The sequence below is a fragment of the Anolis carolinensis genome, chromosome 5 (genome assembly GCF_035594765.1).
Source record: "Anolis carolinensis isolate JA03-04 chromosome 5, rAnoCar3.1.pri, whole genome shotgun sequence".
In the NCBI taxonomy this organism is placed as follows: Eukaryota; Metazoa; Chordata; class Lepidosauria; order Squamata; family Dactyloidae; genus Anolis; species Anolis carolinensis.
The window spans coordinates 180,558,379-180,582,936 of record NC_085845.1 but is presented as its reverse complement, the minus strand read 5'-3'; the positions used below and the strand labels follow the sequence as shown (position 1 = coordinate 180,582,936).

General features: G+C 39.0%; 1 protein-coding gene across 7 annotated transcripts in view; it reads left to right on the top strand.

Moving 5' to 3' along the window:
* The window catches only part of tbxas1 (thromboxane A synthase 1), a 276,173-nt gene that overhangs the window by 183,532 nt on the left and 68,083 nt on the right, over positions 1 to 24,558 (top strand). For all 7 annotated transcript variants that reach the window (XM_008110550.3, XM_008110549.3, XM_008110551.3 and 4 more), the window contains 3 exons: positions 2,224 to 2,372; positions 4,719 to 4,849; positions 24,262 to 24,558. The exon at positions 24,262 to 24,558 is cut by the window's right edge and continues 18 nt beyond it. In XM_008110550.3, the coding sequence (XP_008108757.1) occupies positions 2,224 to 2,372; positions 4,719 to 4,849; positions 24,262 to 24,558 (577 nt within the window). The remainder of the gene's footprint in view (positions 1 to 2,223; positions 2,373 to 4,718; positions 4,850 to 24,261) is intronic.

The following is a 24,558-nucleotide window of genomic DNA, read 5'->3' as shown; positions in this document are numbered from 1 at the left end:
CTAGCTAAGGGATTATGGAAGCTGCAATGGAAAAGTTTCTTTCTAAGCTGTATAGGAGATCAATAACAAAGCAAATAGTCCTTGCTGTCAGGGTAAAGTCTAAACATCCTTACCCAAAGGAGGAAAGAGTTAACAAGACACCGATTACAAAGCATTTTGGGTTTATTCAATGGTGATTGCCTTGAATAAAAGCATTTGTGTAGGGCAGTGGTAACAAGTAGTGCAGCTGTTTTAGCAAAGCAGAGAGGCCTTTGGTCCCGTCCTTTCCTTTGCAGCCACCTATGGAAGGTAACTATTGTAGGTAACCTTTGAAGGAGGAACGTGAGGCACCCAACACTTTAGCAGAGCCCATGGAGACATCTAAACTCAGTTCATTTGAAAGACATTATAGTTAAGATTAACTGAAATTAGTTTGATAAATAATGTTCTTTTTAAAAAAAAAGAAACAAGATAATCTGAATCCTTCCTTGAATTCTAAACCCCCAAAATGAGTAGTTCAAGCTCCACCTGCAAATTCGCCTGCCCTTGAACTCAGCAATAAAGAGGAAAAAGAGGTATTTTGTACCCTCTTTTCCCCTTGTACAACGTAGAATTAAAATATAATAGATAACTATACACATAGAGCCATTAAAACATATAGATTTAAAAATATACAAACAAAAAATCTTTTTTTAAAATTCTGACAACATGTTTAGCTGTTGAAGCTCTTCTGGCAGGTGATTCCATAGTCTGTGGGTGGCCAGTATGTGGTTTGTAGATTTTTGGTGGTCCTGGCAATTTTGCACATGGTTTATACACATCTCTTCTGAATGTGGCTGTATCATTATAATCAGTTGCATGCGTTGTATTTAAGAGATCTCACGTAATATGAATCTTATTGTTAGTCCCAACTAGACAAGACCCACCAAATGAACTATTGGATGGTTAGTCAACATTAGATAAATACCAATGTTTCATTGAGTCAGGACTACCAAATGAATTCAAATTGTTATGCCCTAATATGAATCTTCACATAGAGAATTATTTTGCTTTTCGATGAATGGGCTAGCGATTTTTCAGGTGGATATTTTAATTAGAAACTAAAGTGCTAATTGGACCAAGTAAGCTAGTAAATAATTAACCATATGCATCCATTTAAAAACATTTATAATGTTTTGGGAGCAAAAAGCCTATACAAAAAAGCATTAAGAATAAGAGGTAGAAAAAGAGAAGGCCGATATTTCAAATATTCAGAGTACTTTGCCTGTATTACGTGAGGTTCTTTGCTCACTTAAAGCCCCTCTCTACTGCTGCATGACTCCCTCTCCCTTCTTTCTGCAACCCAATTAATTTGGGAAGCATAATTATGGAAATGGATTTAAAACAGTTTTGTGTCACCAAGCACTTAATACTGCTCTGTATTGGCAGAGGACTTCCTTCCCCAGTGCCAAGATCCTTTTAGAATGTTTGTTCACAAATAAGTGTCTTCCAGCAAAGGCCTTTTCCAATGTCAATTAATTTTTTCCTGTTTTCATGTCCTACTTCTGTATTGCTTCCTGTTGATCGGCACTGGGGGTTGTTGATGAATAACCTCTTAATTGCATCTCAAATTTCCCCTTAATTGCCTTAGTATGAGTTGTTGCTCTTGCAATGGAGAGGGCCTTAATTGCTGGTTACCTTATATTCTTATATTTGTAACATTTATATTATTTTCATAGCAATTTAGGACTGTTTTACTGATTAAAACATGGAATCACTATCAAATAGCCTTATCAGACTCATAATGGTTTGAGATACGATGGCCTGACTCTAAGCCAGAATATATGGCCTTCCAGATGTTGTTGAATTCAACTTCCATCAGCCATAGCCAGTAATGGTTGGGGATGATGGGAGTTGTGTCTTTATAGCATCTTTTAGCAGTCTAGGGATGTATGTACCTACACTGTAGTGTTAGTGCAGTTTGACCCCACTTTTGCTGCTAGGGTTCAATGCTGTGGGATCCTAGGATTTGTAGTTTGGTAAAGTACCAGCTCACTTTGGCAGAGAAGGCTAATGACATTGTAAAACTACAACTCCCATGATTTCATAGCACTGGGCCATGGTAGTTGAAGTGGTGTCCAACTGCTTTAATTCTACAGTTGAGATGCATTCTCAGGCCTCTTCTGAAAAGACTATATTGTGCAGAAAGAAATATATAATGATTGAAAATAGAGTTTAACAGCAGCATTCTTTAATTTGATCTAGGAATTACAGTTGCTTTACTCTGGACATTGTTGTTAGTATGGCTTTTGGGATCCAATTGGACTCCTTCAAGAACTCCAATGATACTTTTGTGAAGAACTCAAAAATCTTCTTTGAACCTGCATTCTCTAGACCCCTCCTCATCCTTACCAGTAAGTATCATCAAACTGTGGCGTATAGATGGCTCTTTCAGTAATGACACAGTCCACATTGAAAAGTCTTTGTGGTAGAGTTTTTATAGAATGTAATATTCAGCCAATTCAACATACTCATGTGGTTATTATTATTATTATTATTAACTGTATTTAAATACTTTCATGGTCCAAAGCAAGTTTAGAAATTCTTCCTCACATGAAACGGCTGAGGAACTTCAAGAGAGAGAAAAGGCAGACTTTTTTGAAGGTGTCCGTGAGTTTCCCACATCTATTTAGATTTAAGGAACCATGAGCATCTTGCTGCTTCCTCTAAAAAGAGTTGAACATGTGTGATTATTCAAGTCCAAATGTTTTGTGCCCTTTTCAGAGATGCTAGCGTAGTCCCTTGTCTGATGGCTTTCTGCCGATTGACAAAAATCTTCTTCCTCTCGTGGGTTTTTGCAGCTGACTGGCAGAAAAGGAGGGACTTTTTGACAAGGGTACTGTACTGATGTGCTTTTTAATTTGCTTTTGATCTAATTGTGTCCTAATACGATCATTTATTGCGGTAGTGCAATGGGTTAAACCCTTATATGGCAGTGTGGTTGGAGCCTATGACCCTGGAGACCAGAGTTCCTGCTCAGCCAGGAAAACTCACTGGGTGACCTTGGGCAAATCACTCTCTCAGCCTCAGAGGAAGGCAATGGCAAATCTCCTCTGAGTATACCTTGCCAAGAAAATGCCATGATAGGTTTGCCTTAGGGTTGTCGTAAGTTTGAAACAACTTGAAGGTACTCAGCAACAAAAACATAATTCTGTAGGGTTGCGTATTAATGTATATGTATGTGAAGATAAGAGTTTTTTTTCATAAAAACTGCACACTTATCATTTACTTATAATGATAGTAAACAATCTACATGTAGAAGATGAATTTATTCTGTCTAATCTAACGTAGCAACCACTTATCTATATGAGTCATTGATAAATGATACATAGGTAAAAGTAAAGGTTTCCCCTGATGTTAAATCTAGTCGTGTCCGACTCTGAGGGTTGGTGCTCATCTCCATTTCTAAGCCAAAGAGCCAGCGTTGTCCGTAGACACCTCTAAGGTCATGTGACCAGCATTGACTGCATGGAACACCATAACCTTCCCACTGAAGTGGTACCAGTTGATCTACTCACATTTGCATGTTTTTTAACTGCTAGGTTGGCAGAAGCTGGGGCTAACAGTGGGAGCTCACCCCACTCCCCAGATTTGAACCACCAACTTTTTGGTCAGCAAGCTCAGCAGCTCAGCAGTTTAACCCACTGTGCCATCGCTGGGCTCCAAATGATAATAATTGTAGAATTAACACAGTTTGCCATCCCTTTAACTGCCATAGCTCAATACTATGGAACAGTGGGAATCATAGTTTAGTGAGACACCAGCATTCTTTGGCAGATAAGGCTAAATCCAAACTGCAACCCCCATGATTCCATAGCATTGAGCCATTGGAATTAAAATGCTACCAAATTGCATTAATTCTACAGTACAGATGATCCCTAAAGCTTAAATTTGGGCGGTGAACATAAACTTTATGAATATTACACAGCATAATAGTTGGTACAAAGGAAAAAGTAATTTAGGGCAAAGATCTTATTATGAAATTTTTTTGGGTGACCTTCTATTTTATGTTCACTTGATTACAGGCTACATTTACACAAAACTTTCCAGCAGCCACGAGGCAAGCCTTTGAGTAGCTTAGGAGTCTGTAAATATAGTTTGATGCAGTAAAAGTGCAGTTAAGTCCCTTTGGAGCAGTATGTAGAGACATAAATAAAGCACTAAATGAGGCATTGTGCTTTCTAAAACAAGACAGAGTGGTAAAATTGAAATTAATGTAAACATCCAATCACATTTTCTCACCTGTCCTGTCTCTCAAGGTGGCTTGTAGGGTCCCCCCTTCCCCAACGTATGCCTAATAATACATTAAATGAGCATTTTTACCCTATTCAGCAATCTGGAATTATGGAATCTCCTTGAATTCTTTTTCCTCCTTGACATCATTGTAAATCAGAGCAACCTTTGAGAGGAGATTTTACAAGAAAACACTTGCTAACCCCAATAAACTGGGTTTAGAAAAACTGAAATGTTTTAATCAAAAGCGACGACAAAAGAGAAATTGGCATAGTTTCGTAAGGTTATGTTTTGAACAAATTTTCCCAGTAACTTCAACTACTGACCATTCTCCCTAGGGGAGTCTGGGTGGTGTAGTCCAAAACATAACTTTGCTGAGCCATGGGAGGGGAGGGAAGCATAGAATGAAAGATTAAGAATAGTTGTATTCATTGCTTATGTTCCTTTTTTTGAACTTCTCTTAAAAGTTGCCTTTCCATTCATCATGATCCCACTGCTTCGGATTTTGCCAAATAAGAAACGAGAAGAAGTGAATAGATTTTTTATTGACACAGTTAAGAATACAATTGCTTTGAGAGATCAGCAAGACCCAAATGAGGTAAGACATTTTCTTGTTAGAACTAACACAGTCTTATCTTCATCCTGCATCTATCAATGGCTAGCCTCTGGAAAACCCTGTCATTTGCCTCCAGAATTTTCTGTTCAGAGGTATGTTGCCTCCATTTATTCTGTAGATTGGTACAAAGCTGGCACAAAAGGCTTGGTGCAGAACTCAAAAGTGTGCCCAACTTAGCATACTAAACAGTCCAGTTGATTGTTTTGATCTTGACTTCTACATGGTTTTGCACTTTGCGATGCTTGTTGCAAGTGGAACTTGTGAAAAGGATACAATATTTTTTGCTTTTTTAGGGACTGTTTACTCATTTAAACTAGTATAATAATAGCACTCAAAAATTAATCTTGCAAAATTTGTTACCCATTTCTTCTTTCCATTTCAAAGCATGACATTTCTTGAAGTACCCACTTTTAAACTCAGAATGTTTTTGCTTTGTGTTGCTGTTTTCCCATATTCTTGTTGTGTGCCTTCAAGTCATTTCTGATTTATGGCAGCCCTGGGGGACACCTACCACTGGGTTTTATTGGCAAAATTGTTCCAAATGAGTTTGCCATTGCTTCCCTCTGTGAAAATAAGACTTCCCTGAAGTCATCCAATGGGTTTCTATGGCTAATCAGAGATCTGAACTTTGGTTTCTGAAGTCCTAGTCTAATGCTCAAACTACTGCATCACACTGCTTTTTTCTTACTATATGCATTGACTTCCCATTTGGGGGGGGGGGGGGGAATATTCCTTCAATCCCTAACAACTTACTAAAAACAATGCAAATTAAAACCAAATATGAAAACCAAATCATGCAATTAAAAAATTTGCAAAATAAAGCATTAAACATTAAAAATATTGAAACACATTATGAACTACATTTCTAAATGGGTCACGGGACCCACTTTGGTCTGATTTAGGCCAGTGGTGAAGAAGACTGGAAAGAGACTTTTAGTATTGAGTTACAGCTGTGTGTCTCCATTAAACAATGCAATAAAGCTTGATCTGAAAAAGAATGGGGTTCTGTTTTAGGTGCCTCTTCTGTAACTGTTTATTAGGCTTGCTCAAATAATTCGTTTTCCCCGTTAACCGTTATTAATTCGTTATTTTCGTTTGTTTTGAAGCAATTTTGAAGCATTGGTTGTCCACACGTCTGGATATCGCGGTTTCGAATCGCGAGAGGCCGTTTTTCGTTATGTCGTCGTTTTTTTCGTTAGGAAAAAAAAGCTTTTGCAAAAAAAAAAAAAAAAAGCCACCCGAAAGGTGGCTACTCTCTGCGGGCCTCCAGGTGCCCCCCACGGACCCATACACTTTGCCGCCTTCCCCGGCAGCCGGAAAGGCCGCGGAGGCTCCAGGCGGCCGCTGCACATCCAGGCCTCAATTTCCGCCCTTCCCCAACAGCCGACATACATACACACGCACACACACACACACATCTCCATATCCATGTACACCCGCCCTCCTCCGCTACCTCCTCGCCCCTTCCCGGGAGGGCATCTCTTTCCTGGGACGGCGTCCTATGTGAGGCCAGTGCTTGGCGCCTGGCTAGGCCTCGCCTCCCTTCTCAGGCAGCAGGCCCAGCCAAACCCTTCCTCCACCTTTCCCTCCTGCAAAGGGCAGCCGCTCGGAAGCCCAAGGCAGCAGGATGGCGACAGAGGAAAACCACCCTCTGTGGCTGTGCTCCGACCTCAGCCAGCAAAACATTCTGGACTCCAACTCCCAGAAACGCTTGCAAGCTTCTTCAATGGCTATGAATTCTGGGAGTTGAAGACCCAAGCGGTTTCCAGCAATGCCAATGGATGGCGTTCGGGACTCCAACTCCCAGAAACCCTCGTGGATGGTTCAAAGACCAGGGATTCTGGGAGATGAAGTCCACGGTACCGGTTGAAAAGGCCATTGGCCAGGCGCCAAGGGAAAAAGGACGGCAAAAACAAAGTCACCCTCCTTTTCTATATGACTGGCCTTCATGGTCTCTCAATTAGCAATAATAATAATAATCTGTGGAAGGTCCAGGGTGGGAGAAAGAACTCTTGTCTGTGGGAGGCAAGTGTGAATGTTGCAATTGGTCACCTTGATTAGCATTGAATAGCCTTGCAGCTTCAAAGCCTGGCTGCTTCCTACCTGGGGGAATCCTTTGTTGGGAGGTATTAGCTGGCCCTGATTGTTTCCTGTCTGGAATTCCCATTTTCTGGGTGTTGTTCTTTTACTGTCCTGATTTTAGCTTTTCTGTAGCTAAAAATGCATATAAAATTGATTCTATAGGGAGGATAAATGATTGGATTTCAACTCCTACAGCTTAGCTTTCTCTGCCAATAATGGTACCATATCAAACTAAACCTCCCAAGATTCTGTAGCAGTGAGCCATCTTGGATATTGTAAGGGATTTATTATTATTATTATTATTATTATTATTATTATTATTATTATTATTATTATTAGACCTTGCTCCCAGGAAGGTGCCTTCGTTGTGGCTCCCAACTTATCTATCTACCTTTCCACATATTCTCCACATTGTGTGTATGTGTATGTATATTATATATACATGAGCCCCGATGGCGAAGTGTGTTAAAGCACTGAGCTGCTGAACTTGCAGACCGAAAGGTCCCAGGTTCAAATCCCGGGAGCAGAGTGAGTGCCCGCTGTTAGCTCCAGCTTCTGCCAACCTAGCAGCTTGAAAACATGCCAATGTGAGTAGATCAATAGGTACCGCTCTGGCGGGAAGGTAATGGCACTCCATGTAGTCATGCCGGCCACATGACCTTGGAGGTGTCTATGGACAACACTGGCTCTTGGGCTTAGAAATGGAGATGAGCACCAACCCCCAGAGTCAGACATGACTGAACTTAACGTCAAGGGATACCTTTACCTTTACCTATACACACACACACACACACACACATTATGCAGGGACTATATATATATTATATATATACACAGTATATATCACACACACACCAATTTAACAAAGTTTCAGCCACAAAAACAAAGTTTCTGAAGTAGAACAATGACTTTCACAGTAAAGACAACCCAATTTAACAGGAAATAAGACTTTCAAACCAGGAACAGATTTCTGCAATTATTAAAAAATGGTTTATTATAAAAGCTATGAAAATTCGCCAAAAATCAGAGGATAAGGGAAACGTTCCAAATTTTGGTGAGCTATCAGTGTTAAATGTGTTCTACCACTGTACCAAGTTGGAAGAAGATCACTCAAAAAATGAGGGTGGGAGAGTCCTGTAAAGTCCTCTCCCTCTGTGCTGTTTTTGGGAATTGTGCATGCGCGTCTGCCATTAACGAATTAATTTAGAAAATAACGAATTTTCGTTAATTTCGAATTTTTGGGGGGGCCAAATTCGGAAATACCATCAGAAACGAAAAGCTGCCCCCCTCTAGTTTTGAAACGAGTTTAGAATCAAATTTTTCGTGGATCGATCAAGCCTACTGTTTATCTCTTACTAGCTGTGCCTGGCCACGCATTGCTGTGGCTTATGGGAATCATTTGTTGACCAGGTGGAATAGCAGTGAATAGCTTTGCAGCCTCAAAGCCTGGCCATTTTCTTCTTATGAGAATCCTTGTTTGGAGAGCTGGAATACAATGGAATAGGCTTGCTGCTTGGAAGGCTGGGTACTTCTAGAAGAATGGTTTTTTGGCCTATTTGAATTGCACTGAATAGCCTCACTGCTTCAAAGCCTGGCCGCTTTCTATATAGGGGCATCCTTCCTTGGGCAAGTTGAATGGGATGGAGTAGCCTCATGGCTTCCAAACCTGAGGGTTTTCTATCTAGGGGAAATCTTGATTGGCCAGGTTGAACAGTACTGAATATCCTTGCTGCTTTCAAGCCTGGCTGCTTTTTACCTTGTGGAGTTATTGGTTGACCAGGTTGAATAGCAATTAATAGTCTTGGTGCAGCAAGTATAAATGCTGCAATTAGCCACCTTGATTAACATTTAATGGCCTTGCAGCTTCAAAACTTGCCTTCTTCTGGACTGGGGGAATCCTTTGTTGGGAAGTGTTAGCTGGCCCTGGTTGTTTCATTTCTGGAATTTCCCTGTTTTCAGAGTGTTGCTCTTTATTTACTGTCCTGATTTTAGAGATTATATTGTTTTGTATTATTATACCACAGTAATTATTATATATTATATTTATAATCTGATATCAAATGCATAGAACTGGATTATATGAGGCCCGTTGTACACAACTGTCTAAAATCCACACTGAACTGGGTTATATTGCAGTGTGGACTCAAGATAATCCAGTTCAAAGCAGATAGTGTGGATTATCTGCCTTGGCATTCTGGGTTATATAGGTGTGTGGAAGGGCCTTGAGTCTACACTGCCATATAATCCAGTTCAAATCAGATAATCTGTATTTTATAGGCAGTGGCCTGAGTGAAGAGGCCCTGGCGCCATTGGGGCTTAGTGGGTTGCTAGGAGACAAAGAGGGCAGAGCCTACCCTTCTAACTGGCAGCAAGGGGGAAAAGCAGTTCTTTCTTTTCCTCTAATTTGGTCTTTATATTTTTAGGGTTTTTTGTTTGAAAGACATAGCTTGGATAACTATGTCTTTTGTGGCCAAATTTGGTGTGATTGGGTTCAGTGGTTTTGCTGTTTACTCCATAATAAAGTGCCACATTACATTTTTATATATATAGATGTACTGAACAATAGGCAAGGGGCATAGCTGCCTTCAGAATCATTTCCTGAGCACATGTGAGAACAAAAAAAGAAAGAAAATGTTAAAGAAGATCAGCATGCCTTTCTGGCACATTAAGAAAGCACAGATCTGTAAATTTATCTACTCAAATAAAAACCTTGAGATACGTGAAGGCTGCTGAAAGAAAGAAGTGATCTCAGGATGCATTTTGGCAGAAGCTTTAAGTGGTCTCTGGAAGATTCAAAATGTTTTTGTTTACTTAGGAATGTCTTACCTGATCTGGCTGCATTTCATATAATGCATAATGTTTGTTTTGAAAAAGGTTTGTTGAAATGTATTGACCTGCTTGGGAGGGGGAGAGGCATGTTGAAGGAAAATATCCCTTATCTTTTTTCTCTTGTTTCTACTTCTGGTACCATCTACACTGCCATATAACGTAGTTTGAAACTGCAGTGTAGATTCACATAATGGGTTCAATGCAGTTAAACTGTATTATATGAGTCTACACTGACCATATAATGTAGTTTCAAACTACTGAATATTATATGGCAGTGTAGATAGGGCCAAGGTTTCTGCTCAAGAAGAAAGCCCAGAAATACCGTACATCTACTTTGTTAAGTGACGTATACTGGCATCTTATCAGCACATGGTACATGGAAAATGGGTTAGTAATATCTGAGGAAATATTATCTTCATTTCCATTCCATTTGTTCTTTCCTTTAGCCAAGCATTTGTAATTTGATTCAAAATGTTCTTGGTCAGAGAAACTATGAAAGCTATATTTTAAAATGAGGATGTAATTTTCTTTTGATATTGTTCAAATCTGGGACAGAGCTTAACCATTTGGTAGACTTATATGGCTGTCTCAAGTTGCTGATTTGGGTTGTCAAGAAAGGGCTTAATATTGTTAGATAATAAATTTAGGTCAGTAGGACTGTTTTTGTCAAAATGCTACTGGTGTTACAATAGTAACTTGACTTGCAAATTGGTTAAGAGATGAGGAGAGAGACATTTGCTGCTTATTCTGTGGGCAATAAACACGTATTTGGCCAACCCCGAAGCATCAAACCACTGAAATAGCAATGGGAAAACACATCACTATTTCCCTCATGCTTTCAATATCGACAAATAAAAACAAAAGAAAACTTCAAATCAGATAATTGAATTTGGATGCAAAAGTCAGGTGCAGATCTGAGATATGGATTGAATTGATTCATTTCTGCTGTTCCTGTTGCCCTTCATGATCTGATGTCAGCTAATCAGTGAGTTCCAGAACTGCAGAAATTAACACTGCTGATTAATGAGTATCATAGAAAGTAAGCATACTTCAGTGCATGCATACATGATCAGCTGTGCAAAAATCTTAAAACTCTGGAGATAATGAAGTTGGGACAGATGATTTTTTAAAAAAGAAGGGATCCTCCTCCTCCTCCTCCTTCTTCCTTTTTTCTCATTCTGAGAATCAAGACTGCCTACCACAGTTAAGCTATATATAGCTAAAAATACAGATACAAAAATTTAAAATACCATTCTGTCTCCAGTGCTGTTCAACGTATATGAATTTTTCTTGATAGCTGCACTAATATTGTGGAACTTGCTCCTACCAGAGGCAGAGTTGGCACCCTCTGTGATCTTTCTTCACCTGCTGGCAAATTGTTTTCTAATTTATTATGCTGATTCCCAAACCTGAGCAAAATATTGTGCTGATTCCCAAATCCCAGAAAAACAGAAAATTTATGCTGAAAAAGTCCATATGCCACCTAACTGTAATGATCCCTGAGAGCTCTTCAGTGTCTGATCCATCCTCCTGCAAAGCAGGCCTCTGGTTTTCTCTGCTGCTTTGCGGCCAGTGGTGTTGTCCTTGTCTTCTTCCCCTTGTCTAGGTTCCTCTTCTGCTGGTTTTCTTCTTGTTTGCTTTCTGCAGGTTTCCTCTCGCTTCCTGGGCAGGCTACGGCCAAGTGCCTTCACCTCCACATCGTAGACAAAGGCCCAATTTCCATCTTTCTTCCTTTTTTCTTGGGTCAGATCTGTTTCTGCTCTTGGGCGGGTTGTTGTCCTTCTTCATTGTGTTTCTGGTCAGTCAGGATTGTTTTGGTTGGGCTCTTTTGATTTCTTCCTTCACCATCTCTCCTTGCTGACCAGGTTCACCCATCCCATCAAGGTGACTGGATTGCTTCATGCCAGTACCCATTCCAAGAGATTTCTAAACACTTGAATCCTGAACGCTTCATTCTATTCAGGAAGTTGTGAGGCCAGTTTTCTGAATTCCAAAGCATACTCTTGAATTGAGAGGGAGACTTGCTTCAGGTTCATCCATTTTGCCCTGGCTTTGTCCTTGTGGAGGGGATCCTCAAGCGTGATCTCAGGGCCAGCAAGAACGCATCCAAATTGTTCAGTTCCGGGGCATTTATGTCATAAAGTGCTGGCAGCTATTCAGCTGCTATCTCCTCTAACTTGTCAGCCACCAGTTGGATCTTGTCCATTTTGACTCCGAAAGAGTCTGTTCACTTGGTCATGAATGCTGCCATTTTATCAGGAAAAAAGGCATCAAAAGAGGTCCTGAGCTTCATCTCTCCTTGTTGTGGAATGGGCCCTTTTCCCGTCTCCATCAGTCCTTTGCCGATGGGGAGAAGGGACTTCCATTGAAAGGCCAGGGATAGCTTCTCCCTCCTAGAGCTACTGCAATCCCTCAGTATCAACAATTGGAGTATCTTTCATTTGCGCAAATTCTTGCCTTAGCTCCTGTACCTCTCGACTGCATGTCAAGTATGGGGGGCTCATATTCCCAGTGTGTTACCGACCTGGCTCTGTGAAGCCCATCTGTCTGAGCCGGTGTGGAGTTTCCTTCATCTCTAGAGTTCTCCCAGAGCTGGTTTTTGGTGATGTTCTCCTCTCTCTCTCTTCTCCCTGCATGTTTGCTGTAAGTAGAAGCTTAGAAAGAGTGCTGGTGATTCTGAACAAATTGTAATGGTCTCTTTGTGCATTGGCTGTGTTGCTGCAGAGTTCACTTTCTCTTGAAAAATACTTCAAAATGCACAGGAGCTGAGGAAACCAACCACGTTTATTGTTCACAATACATGAGTCATGCTCTACAGCCCATATATATGGAGCTTTACCTACAATGCCATAAATCATAGAAATCCTCTGATGCCTGCCCTTTCCCATACATCAGAGCAATTGATCTTTATGGCCAGCTAATGTTGCCTTCCAGTTTCCTGTCTAGGTTGTCCATGTCCCCTCTTTTGTCCATATACTACTTGACTGTACTAGGGATGCTATAGTTGCATGACATGAGTGATTATGACACTGACACAGAACTGTTTAGCTCTACCCATTTTCTTATGGTGGGAAGAATGGAGTATACTAGTAAAGCTGTGTTGCAACTTTAAAGGTAGCAGCAGAAACCAGGGAGTCTGGTATACTTGCCTTCTCAACATGGTAGGACTTCTTTATTCATTTGGAATTACTAGTTAAGGGTTTCAACTGTCCCCTTGAAACTCTTACTTAGTGCCAGTTTATTCTAGCAGCCAGTTTGGTGTGGAGCCATTAGCTATTGGAGATGCAGTAAGATATACAAAGAAAACTGACAGATTTGGAGAAGTCTTCACAAAGGGATCATAAACTTAATTTCAAGGTATTTTAATGATTTTATGTAAGCTACATTGTGAGGTTGGCTGAACAGCAATAGAAAAATATCTAAAATAAATGAAGTGTCTGCTATAAGTACCAAAGTTACGTCCTCCGTTGCATCTGGTTTCTCAACAATTTAATTTATTTTTCTACAAAATCCCTGCATTCCATCTGAAGTTAGAATGTGAACCTTTTATGCTTCTGGTTTTACCAAGTAAAAACCAAGGAGCTAAGTGACTTCATCAATAAAAACATTCCTGCTTTGCAGGCAGATTACTCATGTGCAATTATAATCAATTAATGTCCACATCTGAATGCAAGGAAGGTGGAGGCTCTCCACTCAGCTAGCCATTCTGTGAGAATGTATTTAGAATGTCACTTTGTTCAAGGTGAAATAAATCAAAGAATGCTGAAGTTAACAACAACACAACATATTTGAGCCTCACTTTAGAACCTCAAAGCCATTAATGCAACAATAAACTTGAGCACAAAGGCAAACCCAGAAGAGAGAGTGTCCTTGTAAAGAGTTTACAAATCATTTCAAAAACATCAACATACAAAACTTTTTCATAGGAGATTCAGGTGTGAAAATGTTCTACATTTGGAAGAAAGCACAAAGAAATGTATGAATGCATGAAATCAGAGATTTCATCATAATCTTGATCAGAGGGGCTATGAAACTGCATTATAATGCCATTTAACTGCACTGAATTGCATCACATGGTAGGCTTTTAGTGTATTTATTTATTTACAGTATTTATATTCTGTCCCTCTCCGAAGGGGACTCAGGGTGGATCACAGAACACACATATACAACAAACATTCAGTGCCGTTTATACACCAACAAGACAGACAATTGTACATAGATATACACCTGTATATATAGGCTTTTTCTCATCTTTGTTATCTTGGAGGCTTGTGCTCTGTCCTGGCCATGGTGACTGTGTCACTCCATCTCCCTGCCAATGAACGTTCTTCATAAACTTCCTCCTTGATTGAATCATTGGCATTTTTCTGGCTTTTCCTTTTGGATGCCTTAATACCTCCCCACTTTTAAGCGGTACCTATTTATCTACTCACATTTTGTTTTTGAACTGCTAGGTAGGCAGAAGCTGGGCTAAAAGCCAGGAGCTCACCCTGACCCGGGCTTTGAACTGTCAACCTTTTGATTGGCAAGATTTACTGCAGCTGGTGTTTAACCTGCTGTGCTAAAGCCTGGCCCTATTATGTTTCATTAGTGTAATCATATTTTATTCAAGTACCTCTAGTTATATTTTTCTTTTTATTTGATTTCAATTTTAATTTTGTCCTTAATTATAGGGTTACTGATGCTATTTTGTATTATTTTGATGTCTGTGAATTTTACTATGGCATTGAATGTTTGCCTTTTTGTAAAGTCCCCTTGGGGGGAGAGAGCGATCTATAAATAAAGTTGTTGTTGTTGTTGTTGTTGTTATTATTATTTAGTGTAGGTGGAGCCATAGAAACATATATTTTAAAATGAGGATGGTATCTTTTTTTGATATTATTGAAATTTGAAACAGAGCTTAACCATTTGGTAGAGTGATATGGGCATCTGATTCGGGATGTCAAGAAAGGGCTGAACATTTGCAATTTGATTCATCCGTCTTGAGAGATCATTAAATGTGAAAAAATGAACAGGCTGACAGAGAGACAAGCTTTCAATACCACCAATTATGGAATTATTCTGGGACTTGGAGACATTGTTCTCAAAGATTCTGGGAAATGCCTAATCAATGGCTTGACTGGCGAATTTCAAGGCAGAGTCAGAATATCAGTCTGGATTTAACATTTCACTGAATGCATATGAGTACAAGGCCATGTTGTGGGAATGTGATGAAAATTAATTGCTTTCTATGTGTATATTTCACTCCATGAGATGTTATACACATCCTTATTAGTATCATTTCCTACTTGCTTCTGGCAGCAAAATGCCATCTTCTCTCTCTGTCTACTTGCCTGTCTATCTGTATTCTGCTTACCTACACCAAAATGTACCCTAAACCTTATACAATGAGAAAACTAATTTTAAAAGGGGAAGAACACTAGTCACAAAAGAAAAGCAGTGTAAAAATAGAAGCCATCAGAGATAATATTCATCAAGTGTCTGAATAAAACTATGTTATAGGAAAAAGGAAAGAGTAAAGACAGGTTATTTCATAACTTTGTGGGACCATTGGCCCAACCTAGAAAGCTAACATTTGTGCGTATGTGCCTGTGTGGTTTTATGTAATCATACTCAGCACTTTGAGTCTCCTGTAAAGTATTTTTTTTTTACAAACATTTGGTTATTCCTCAAGGCGGATGAATGAAAAGGATTGTCAGATAAAGGCTCTTATAAATTTTAAATGAGTTTCGTAAAAGCTACAACCAAATGTAAACCAGCCCAAACAAGGAATTTCTAAAACACACAATTCCTCCTCAGTTTTCCCACCGCTTGCTATCACAAAAACTGTCATGTGCATAAATAATTCATCATTCTTGAATCAGCCCTGGAGGAACATTGACCGCAATGTCATTTCCACCCGAATGGCTTTTTAAAACCAAAAAATATATATTAAAAAATTAAAATGGAGGTATATGTCTACTTGCTGCATAAAATCAGTAAAAAACTTAGGCCAGAACTTTGGTTTAATTGGCTCTGTTGCTGGGAGTGTATGTGAGAGGAAAATGACTTAATGGGAACTCAAAGGCAGCAAGACCTCTTAGAATGTGCACTGCTTTATTGAAACGTGAGCTCTCGGGGGGGAGAAAATGCCTACAAATGAGGTAACCGAAAATATTTTATTTTTAATTACACTTTGGACTTGGGGCCCATGAATTGGCTTTTCCCACGACTTCCTTTTCCAGACTTATTTCCCTTTCTGCCTACCATGTAGGATGCTTGAAGTTTTATCCCTTACAGCAGGCAGGGGGAAGGAGATGCTTAGAGAATCAAGAAAATAACATAAAAGACCATGGTTGTCGGCTTCCATCCTCTTCATCAGATAACCAAAACATGTGCTTGGCCTACTACCCTAAATATTTCAGATCCTTCTGAGATTCAGAGGCAAAAGCCCTTTATCTTCCTGCTACGTTTGATTCAAGGAATACTGTATATACTGTTCTGTTCTTCCTGCAAGACGTTCTGTTGAAAAACATGTCATTTGTATTTAAAACAAATCAATTAAGGGCCAACCACTTCAAGTTTGTCAGCGAGACAAGTAGGCACAATTACTATCACAAGAGAACCTGTAGTTTGAATTAAAATAGAAATGTAACTGTTGCTCTTCAAGCTTTCTCTAATATCTTAATGCATACAGTAATATCTATAAGTCTGCCCCAAAAGCCTTTTTGCAATGTTCTATTAGGTATCCACTTACTTGAGAATAATGCTCATTGAATTCTATAACATTTAGGCCTGAATTATGTAAGAAAGTAGTGTTAGAGGAGGGTCTATTATTTGTCTAAAATGTCTAAACTTATAGATGAGGATGTATAGCAGTACAACTATAGGGTGTCATAATTGCTCAATAAGTCAACTGTGCTGGAAGAGAAGGTGTTTTTAACCCTCCAATTCTCCCTATCTATCTTCACCAATGCTACTATTACACTAAGAATGTTGTAAAGCAATGCTTTTGGGTTGGAAAGTTTAGCCGTTTACAAGAAACGTTGCCCAGGGGACGACCGACTATATTTAGTCTTTGAGGAGGTTCTTTCCGTGTCTATCCCTGTGGACAGCAAAATCAAGACCCCCCACGAGGGTCTTCCTCCAGAGGCAAACCAAGAATGGGCAACTTGGAAGTTCCTGAACAGACTTAGGAGTTGGCAGATCAAAAGACAACCTGGCAAAATGGCTCTACCTATCGGTAGAAGAATCCTCCACCTTGTGTGACTGTGAAGCAGAACAAACAGCTGTTTTCAAATCCCAGTATTCTCTATACATGTTGTGAATTAAACTACGAGAGTCATATTGCAGCCTTCTATAGAAAAATATATTCACTTTTGTGAACTTCTCATCCTGTTTCCAAAATTTATACCTTACACGATCCCCAAATTAGCCAGCTATTTTTATTTGCAAACAAAGCAACTTCAGTGCAAAAACAAATCACAGAATAGCCTGCCTTAAAATGCACAGTATTGAAAGGAAGCATGGCCTGAAGTTTAATAAACTTGACGCCTAGGGAGTACATTCCTGAGATGAGAAAGTGCTGCCCTCAGACTTTGATATGTACAAATCTAGAACCTGTCAACTCAAGCCCTAGATGTTTATGATATCTTCAGTTAAAAGAAATTAGGGAGAGATTCAGTGATAAAAAGAGTTAGGGTGAATACAGACTTACCCTTTGAATACATAACTTTTGCTGTGGGATTGGGTTATAAAGTGAGTTTTCTTCTGAGCTTATGTCCTTCTATAAATACAAACATATAGACTCTGGAACAAATAGTGATATCCTATTACTTTCCCCCAGCTTTTCCCATTCTCTGTTCAAGCAGCCAAAAACTGCTGTAAATCTGTAAACTACTGTAAATCTGTATGGGGTTTTCTGATTTCTTTCACTAGTAACCCTGATACCTCTATCAAGCGCAATAGACTACCCCCATGAAATAGATCACCATTGTGGAATCTATACAGCTACAGATTTGATTTGATTTTTTTTGTTATTGAGCCAATTTGATAAGTAAAAATGGATGACGGGAGCTGCAGTCCAGAAACATCTGGTGTGTTGATTAGACTGAGAGGGTAATGACTTGCTTCAGGCTGCACGGCTAGTTTCACAAATGAACCCGTATTTTATTTATTAGTTACATTTATATCCTGTTGTTTCTCCAGTAAGTTCATGGTGATCTACCTTGCTCCTCCTTGCCTTTTAATCTAAGAACAACCCTGTGATGTAAATCAGGCTGAGAGAATCTGATTAACCCAAGTCACCTACTGAATTTCATGGTTGAGTGGGACTATAACCTGGATTTTTCAAGTCCCGATCCGAATCTAATGACACTGCTTTATTCTGAATCAAAAACAACCTCATAATCTCATAAGTTGTATTCAAGTCAAAATTTGAACTTCTTTAAATTGCAATATGGAGCAATATGGAAAACACTGACGTTCCCATTGAATTCAATGGGACACAAATATGCTTAGGTGAATATAGGGTTGTACTCTTGTTGATTGCAGCAGGTACAGAATAAACAAAATCTACCAACTAAATAATTCAGTCTATAGGTGTGGCTTCTCACAGATACATTTTAAGTGTAGTTCTCATTAATAAAAACTTGAACATTTCTGCTGATGTTGTAACCAGAATCGAACATTCATGCCTAGAATTTGGAGGTTTAATTTGTTAAACGAGCATTCAGTACTTTCAATTAAAGATCGATATCAGAAGAAAGAAAGAACTTGAGATGGACACTGATCTTGGAGAGGAGAATTGTATTACATTACATGCTTGGGTTTCATATTCCTATATTTTATTGGATGGCTGTGAAGTTTATAAATGGATATTCAAAGAAAGATTCTTAATGCAGTTGAATGTGTGTTGTTCCATACGGCTTGGATTCATTCTTTTCTGTAACTCAAGGTTTGCTATTCTCATTAAGAATTGCTTCTTGGAATGACCAGGCAAAGTTTTAAAATACTAATGAGCAGGAAGGGCATGGCCCATGTCTCAAACTATTATGGAAGATGTTCGCCTTAAACCTACAGGAGGGACTCCTACCTACAGCACATGAAAATGCTAGCCTTTTATCCTCTTATGAAACTATGTTGGGCAAGAACTTTACATATAATATGTCATGATAGCAACACCAATTGGCTTTTGTTATAGATGCTTCATTGTGCTAAAAAGGAAAGGAAAGAATATATACTCTATAATGAGTGCCCATCTTGCCAACGTGTGTCTCCATTTACTGCTGGTGTAGCATTTTTCTGCAACTCAATTATTCTGTAGCTGAGAAAAGTTGGAAGTGCAAGTATCTTTTTATGTTAAGGAAAACTTGGGGATAGGTGGAAACAAATGCCAAATATGAAGCCTATTTGTCTGTTTGCCTAACTCATGACCTAGCTAACACATATGTATCCAATCTTTCCCTCCAAAAATGGTATACATGAAAGTTGTCAATTTTACCTTCATATGTGCAAGTCTGAAAGGCAGTGGAATATCCTTGATAAAACTGACAATATTGAATTGACTTTGTGAATTTTATGCCTGTCAGTTACCTCTCTCTTCTGTCACTTATCTTATGCTGATGTTTTAGTCTCTCTCCTCTCAAATCACAATTTATCAAGTGCCTCTTAGATTTGAGAATAACTTTGTGGGCTTTCCCATCTTAACAGTACTTCTTCAGCCTCAGCCATAGCACAAGCCTAAATCCAATCCAGAAAGTAGACTTGTTTTGAGGGCATCTTGTGAAGATATTGCTCCTAAGTAGGATTTCAGATGCTGAGATGGGGAGTATAATCTACAAGGGCAAGACTGGGACTGGCCAAACAGGCAGGAGAGAAGTCCAGACACGCATTGTTGAGGAAACAGGTTGAGGTGTGAAGAGCCATAGGTTATATCACCAGGGACTTGCTGCTCTATATTAGACAGAGGAGACATGTCTAAGAGTAGGTTTATAGACAGCACCAGCTGGTAGCTTCATGTCAACATGACAATTAATTTAACTCCTGGTTTTAGTATGAACTTTCAAGGAGTCACAATTTATTTCTTTATATTTTAATACACCTACATCTGAAGATCCCCATTTTACAAACAACCTGGTATAAGTAGTATGAAGAAAAATATCAGTAATATGAAGTTTTAATACCAATTAATTCAAAATTGTTGACTTTAAAAAATTAAAACAGTGCTGAAACTGGGAAAGAAGAGAGGAGAAGAAATCAAGAGGAAACAAGGAAAAGGCAGAAACCTCAAAGAAGATGTTTGGAAGTCAAGACTAAACCAAGAAAACTTGTTTTTAATTCTTTATTCATTTTTTCTAGTTCTTTTTTTCTTTCTTTTCCTTCTCTTTTTCTCTCCCCTCTCCCCTTTTCTTTTTCCCCCATTAATTTTATTATTTCATTTATTTTATTTCTCTTACACTATTTTTAACCTCTGTAGAAAAAACTTAATAAAGATTATTTATTAAAAAAAAGTTTTAAAAGTTAAAACTGTGTATTGGTACCAATGGGACAGGATCATGAAACCACAAAGTATTTGTAGAATGAAGTCATACTTTGTGTCATTTGTGTCTCTAAGGGCAGGGCATTCCACAGCTGGGATGCCACAAGATCTGAACAGGGCTGTCAAGGATCGGGTGACTTGGAGCTCTCTCAATCAAGGGATCATCCTAAGTCAACTTGATGGCACTTAATAACAATTACAGTGAACTATTTTTTTCAACTCTTGGAATTATAACAGTGATTACCTTTCTAAAAGTAGCTTTGCCAAAAGACATCTTATAGAGGGCTTCTCATCAAACCTGGTCCACTATCACCCTTATCTTCAGGAAGACTGGCAGGAGTATATCCCCCCTGTTCTATGATATCTAGTACAGTTCACTGAGCTTTCTAAAGGCATAAAAACATTCAGCTTCCTGGTATTAAACCAGGAAGGAAAGGAGTTCTATTTTTTCATAATTACATACAAAAATGTAGGTCTGCCTTCCTCCTTCCATTGACACACATTCCAATTCTTTCTAGATTTTTTTAGAGACATCAGACAGCCTCAGAACAAACCATTAAAGCCAGTTTCAGAGAGACATTAGTGAACTTAAGCCATTCGAATCAATGGAAATTCAGCATATCACTAAAAATGCTTACATCCAATTGATTTCATTCATTTTGTCTAGATGGTACCCTAAGGCTAAACTCGAGTTGTAGGTTTAGAGAGTATGATATTGTTTCCCAGGGTGTACACACTCATTTCTTTTGTCCCGCTGTCATATCTGCTTAAGCAGGATTTACATGTTTTTGAAGATTGGATGAAAGTGCACACATGACTAGCAGCCTTTTCTCATGATACCTCTCTGGGAGTAGAAAGCAGTTATCCATTTCCATTCTTTAAAGGGTCTTTCAATAGCATCCACTGAAAAGCCCAGTCCTATGAAGCTGAAACATTTGGATAATTAGGTATTTTAGGACGCAGTCACACATATAAAATAGCCAGCAACATTTCTAAGAATGTAATTAAATTTGACACTGAATCTCTACGAATATATTTTTTCTTTTCTCTTAAGAAGGCACAGGGAAATTATGGAATGATGATATTTTTTAAATTTATGTTTACTAAATATTCTATCCATCAAATAACATCAACTGAAAAATAAAAAGAGGAAACATATCTACCAACAACCTACAACAACATAAGCAACATTGGCATTGGGTACTAGCCATGCAGGAATACACAATCAAAGCACTTCCAAGAGATAGCCATCCAGCCTCTGTTTAAAAACCTATAAAGAAGGAGACTCCACCACACTCCAAAACAGCACATTCCACTTACGGACAACTCTTGCCAATGGAGAGTTCTTTCTAAAGTTTAGGTGAAGTCTAATTCAGCTAATTGTAACTTTTTGTTTAATCGACTCTGAGAAGTCAGGATTACCAGATTTGGAATGGATCAGGATCGTAAACTTTCCAATTTGCTTGTATCTGGTTTATTGTGAGTGTAGGAACCATTGTTTCTGTGTCTGATCTTAATGGGAAATAGATTAAGTAGAGAAGGGAGAAGAAAGGTCTTTGTACACAGAGTGTTGGTTTTTGTAAATTGTGGTACAGGTTTTATAAGGGACCTAAGTGGTTGTGGACTTGTAAAAAATAAAAGTAATTTGTCAAACACCACTCAAAACCTTAATATCTCAGTATTTCTTTTGTATTGACAGAATATTGTATAGCATAGGATATTAGTGATATGTCACAGTTTTTCCTAGCCCTATGGAATATGACTGTTGAGAGAGAATATAGTTCATTTTAGAATGTGTGTGTGTGTAATATAGATATATATATAATTTCAGGTCTTGGGAATGATCAGCCCAATTAATTCCCCACAATTTAGTTTTAAAGTCACAACTGGTTGTGTTGACCCCCAAGTCACACTGGGTGTCCTATTCTTTTAGCTAGGTCATAGCACTTAGATATCTGCAAAGCCAAAGAGCAGTATGCTAACTATTTTTGCTCCTTTCTTTGTCACCATTCCCATGTCAATGATCTGATAAAGTCCTCTGACATATATAATGAATGGTTCTATTCCCCCTCTTATCTCATTTGCCCTTCCCTTTCCTTTCGCATCCCACTCCATTTTATTTCCCACCATGGCTCCAAGAGCGTATTTTCAACCCTTGATCTTAAAAAAAGAGAGCAATAATGCAGATTAAATTACTTTAAATAATTTTTCCTGGTTTACTTCTCATTTCCAGGGTGTAGCATCTTGAAATCCAGCTTTGCAGCCACGTTGGAATTTCCTCTTTCTTGCTAGCAGATTACCCTAGCGTTTGACAAATTGAGACTAAATGTAATGCCATAGTACAATTGCAAAATGGACTACATTTCCTAACCAGTTTTAATGCAGTAATGTGAAGTAGACTCATGTTGAAAGTCATTGCGTTCCAGGATTGATATTCTGTACTTCAAGAACACTTCAGTGCGAAAGCTGGATTGTGCTGTAGTTCGTGGCAGAAATATGAGGTGACAGCTTTGAAGTAAGCATAAATTTCAGGCAACATTTGGAACATTTGAAATAACAACAAAGATTTCAGGAATAGTTGAACTAATTCCATATGTGCCTTATTTGGGGTTTATGTTTGTGGCAAATCACTTGCAAAATGAAGAGATTTTCAAAAGCAGTTTTGAAAGGCAGGGCCAGTTCTAACATTCAGCAGATTGTGGTGACTGCTTTGTGTGGTAGATACAGGTGCAGTGTGACGTCTTAATGCTGTTTCATTTGCAGTATTGAAGTAAAGAGTCAATTTCAATCTTTTTGGCTCCTAAAGATGAAGCTGAAGAGGGATATTATTAGATCTTTTTCTTAATTACTTTGGCTGATTTTGAATCAGTTCTGTGAAGTTACTTAGGCTTTTTATATCCGTTTCCCAAATTTCTCTGAAATGTCTTCTGTCAAAGGCCATTGCCTGGGGCATACCTGAAATAACCAGAATTAAACAACAGCCAACTACTTTTTTAAACATAATCATAGGCAGGAGACTCTCAGGTCTAACTGGATGTCCCTGTGTCTTGAACCCTTTGCTCTTTCAGGGCCATTCTAGAAACCAATATGCCCGAGCTGTGGCCATTCTAGAAACCGATAGGCCCGAGCTGTGGCGCAGGCGGGAGAGCAAGCCAGCTGCAACCAGCTGCAATGAATCACTCTGACCAGGAGGTCATGAGTTCGAGGCCCGCCCGGAGCCTATGTTTGGCTTGTCTTTGTTCTTTGTTAAAAGGCACTGAATGTTTGCCTATATGTGTAATGTGATTCGCCCTGAGTCCCCTTCGGGGTGAGAAGGGCGGAATATAAATGCTGTAAATAAATAAATATTCAGGTTGGATTTAGAATCAGTAAATTTGTCATCCTCCACCAATAGTACAGTATACTTCTACAACATTTGGTAATGATAGCCTGTCTACTATCTATGCCTTGTTTCCAGCGTTTTATAGAAAATCTTATAGTTTTCAGTTCTCTTTTGAATGAGTGGGTATTTAGACAGGTCATGCAGAAAGCAACCTTGTGCTTCTGTATTGAATGTGTCTCTGACCTGAGCTGCTTTTAAAAATATTTAGTTTTGAAAGGCATGTGGCATGTAGCTGAGTCAAGGGGGAAAAAGAATACAACCTCACCTGTATCATTAAGATCGAAGTAGGAATATTAAGTAACTTAAAAAATAAGCCAAGCTTTACATAGAAATAAGAAAACATATGTATATGCCTTTTTCAGAGGGATTTTTATCACTATACAGTCATAGTGCTGTGATTCCACTTTAACAGCCATGGTTCCATTCCAAGCCAGAGAGCTGCAAACTGCAACTCCTGGGAGTCCACAGAATGTTTCCTTGGCAGATAAAGTGGCATCATACTGTGAAGGTGTTGTATCAAAAGGCCCAGACTGATACAGGTACATATTTGTTCACTCACTTTCATCATCATGCTTTTTACAGAGACGCAGGGACTTCCTCCAGCTGATGCTTGATGCCCGAAGTTCTGATAATGATGTCACCGTGGAACATTTTGACTTCATCAACCAGGCTGACTTTGATGTTAAGACAAGTGAGACAGCTGCTAACCAAAGCCTGCCTAAGAAGCAGCAGAAACGACTGAGTGAGGACGAGATAGCTGGCCAGGCTTCTTTATTTTTGATCGCTGGCTATGAAACTACTAATAGCATACTCTCCTTTGCTACTTACGTGTTAGCCACCAACCCCAGTTGCCAGGAAAAGCTTCTTCAAGAGACAGAT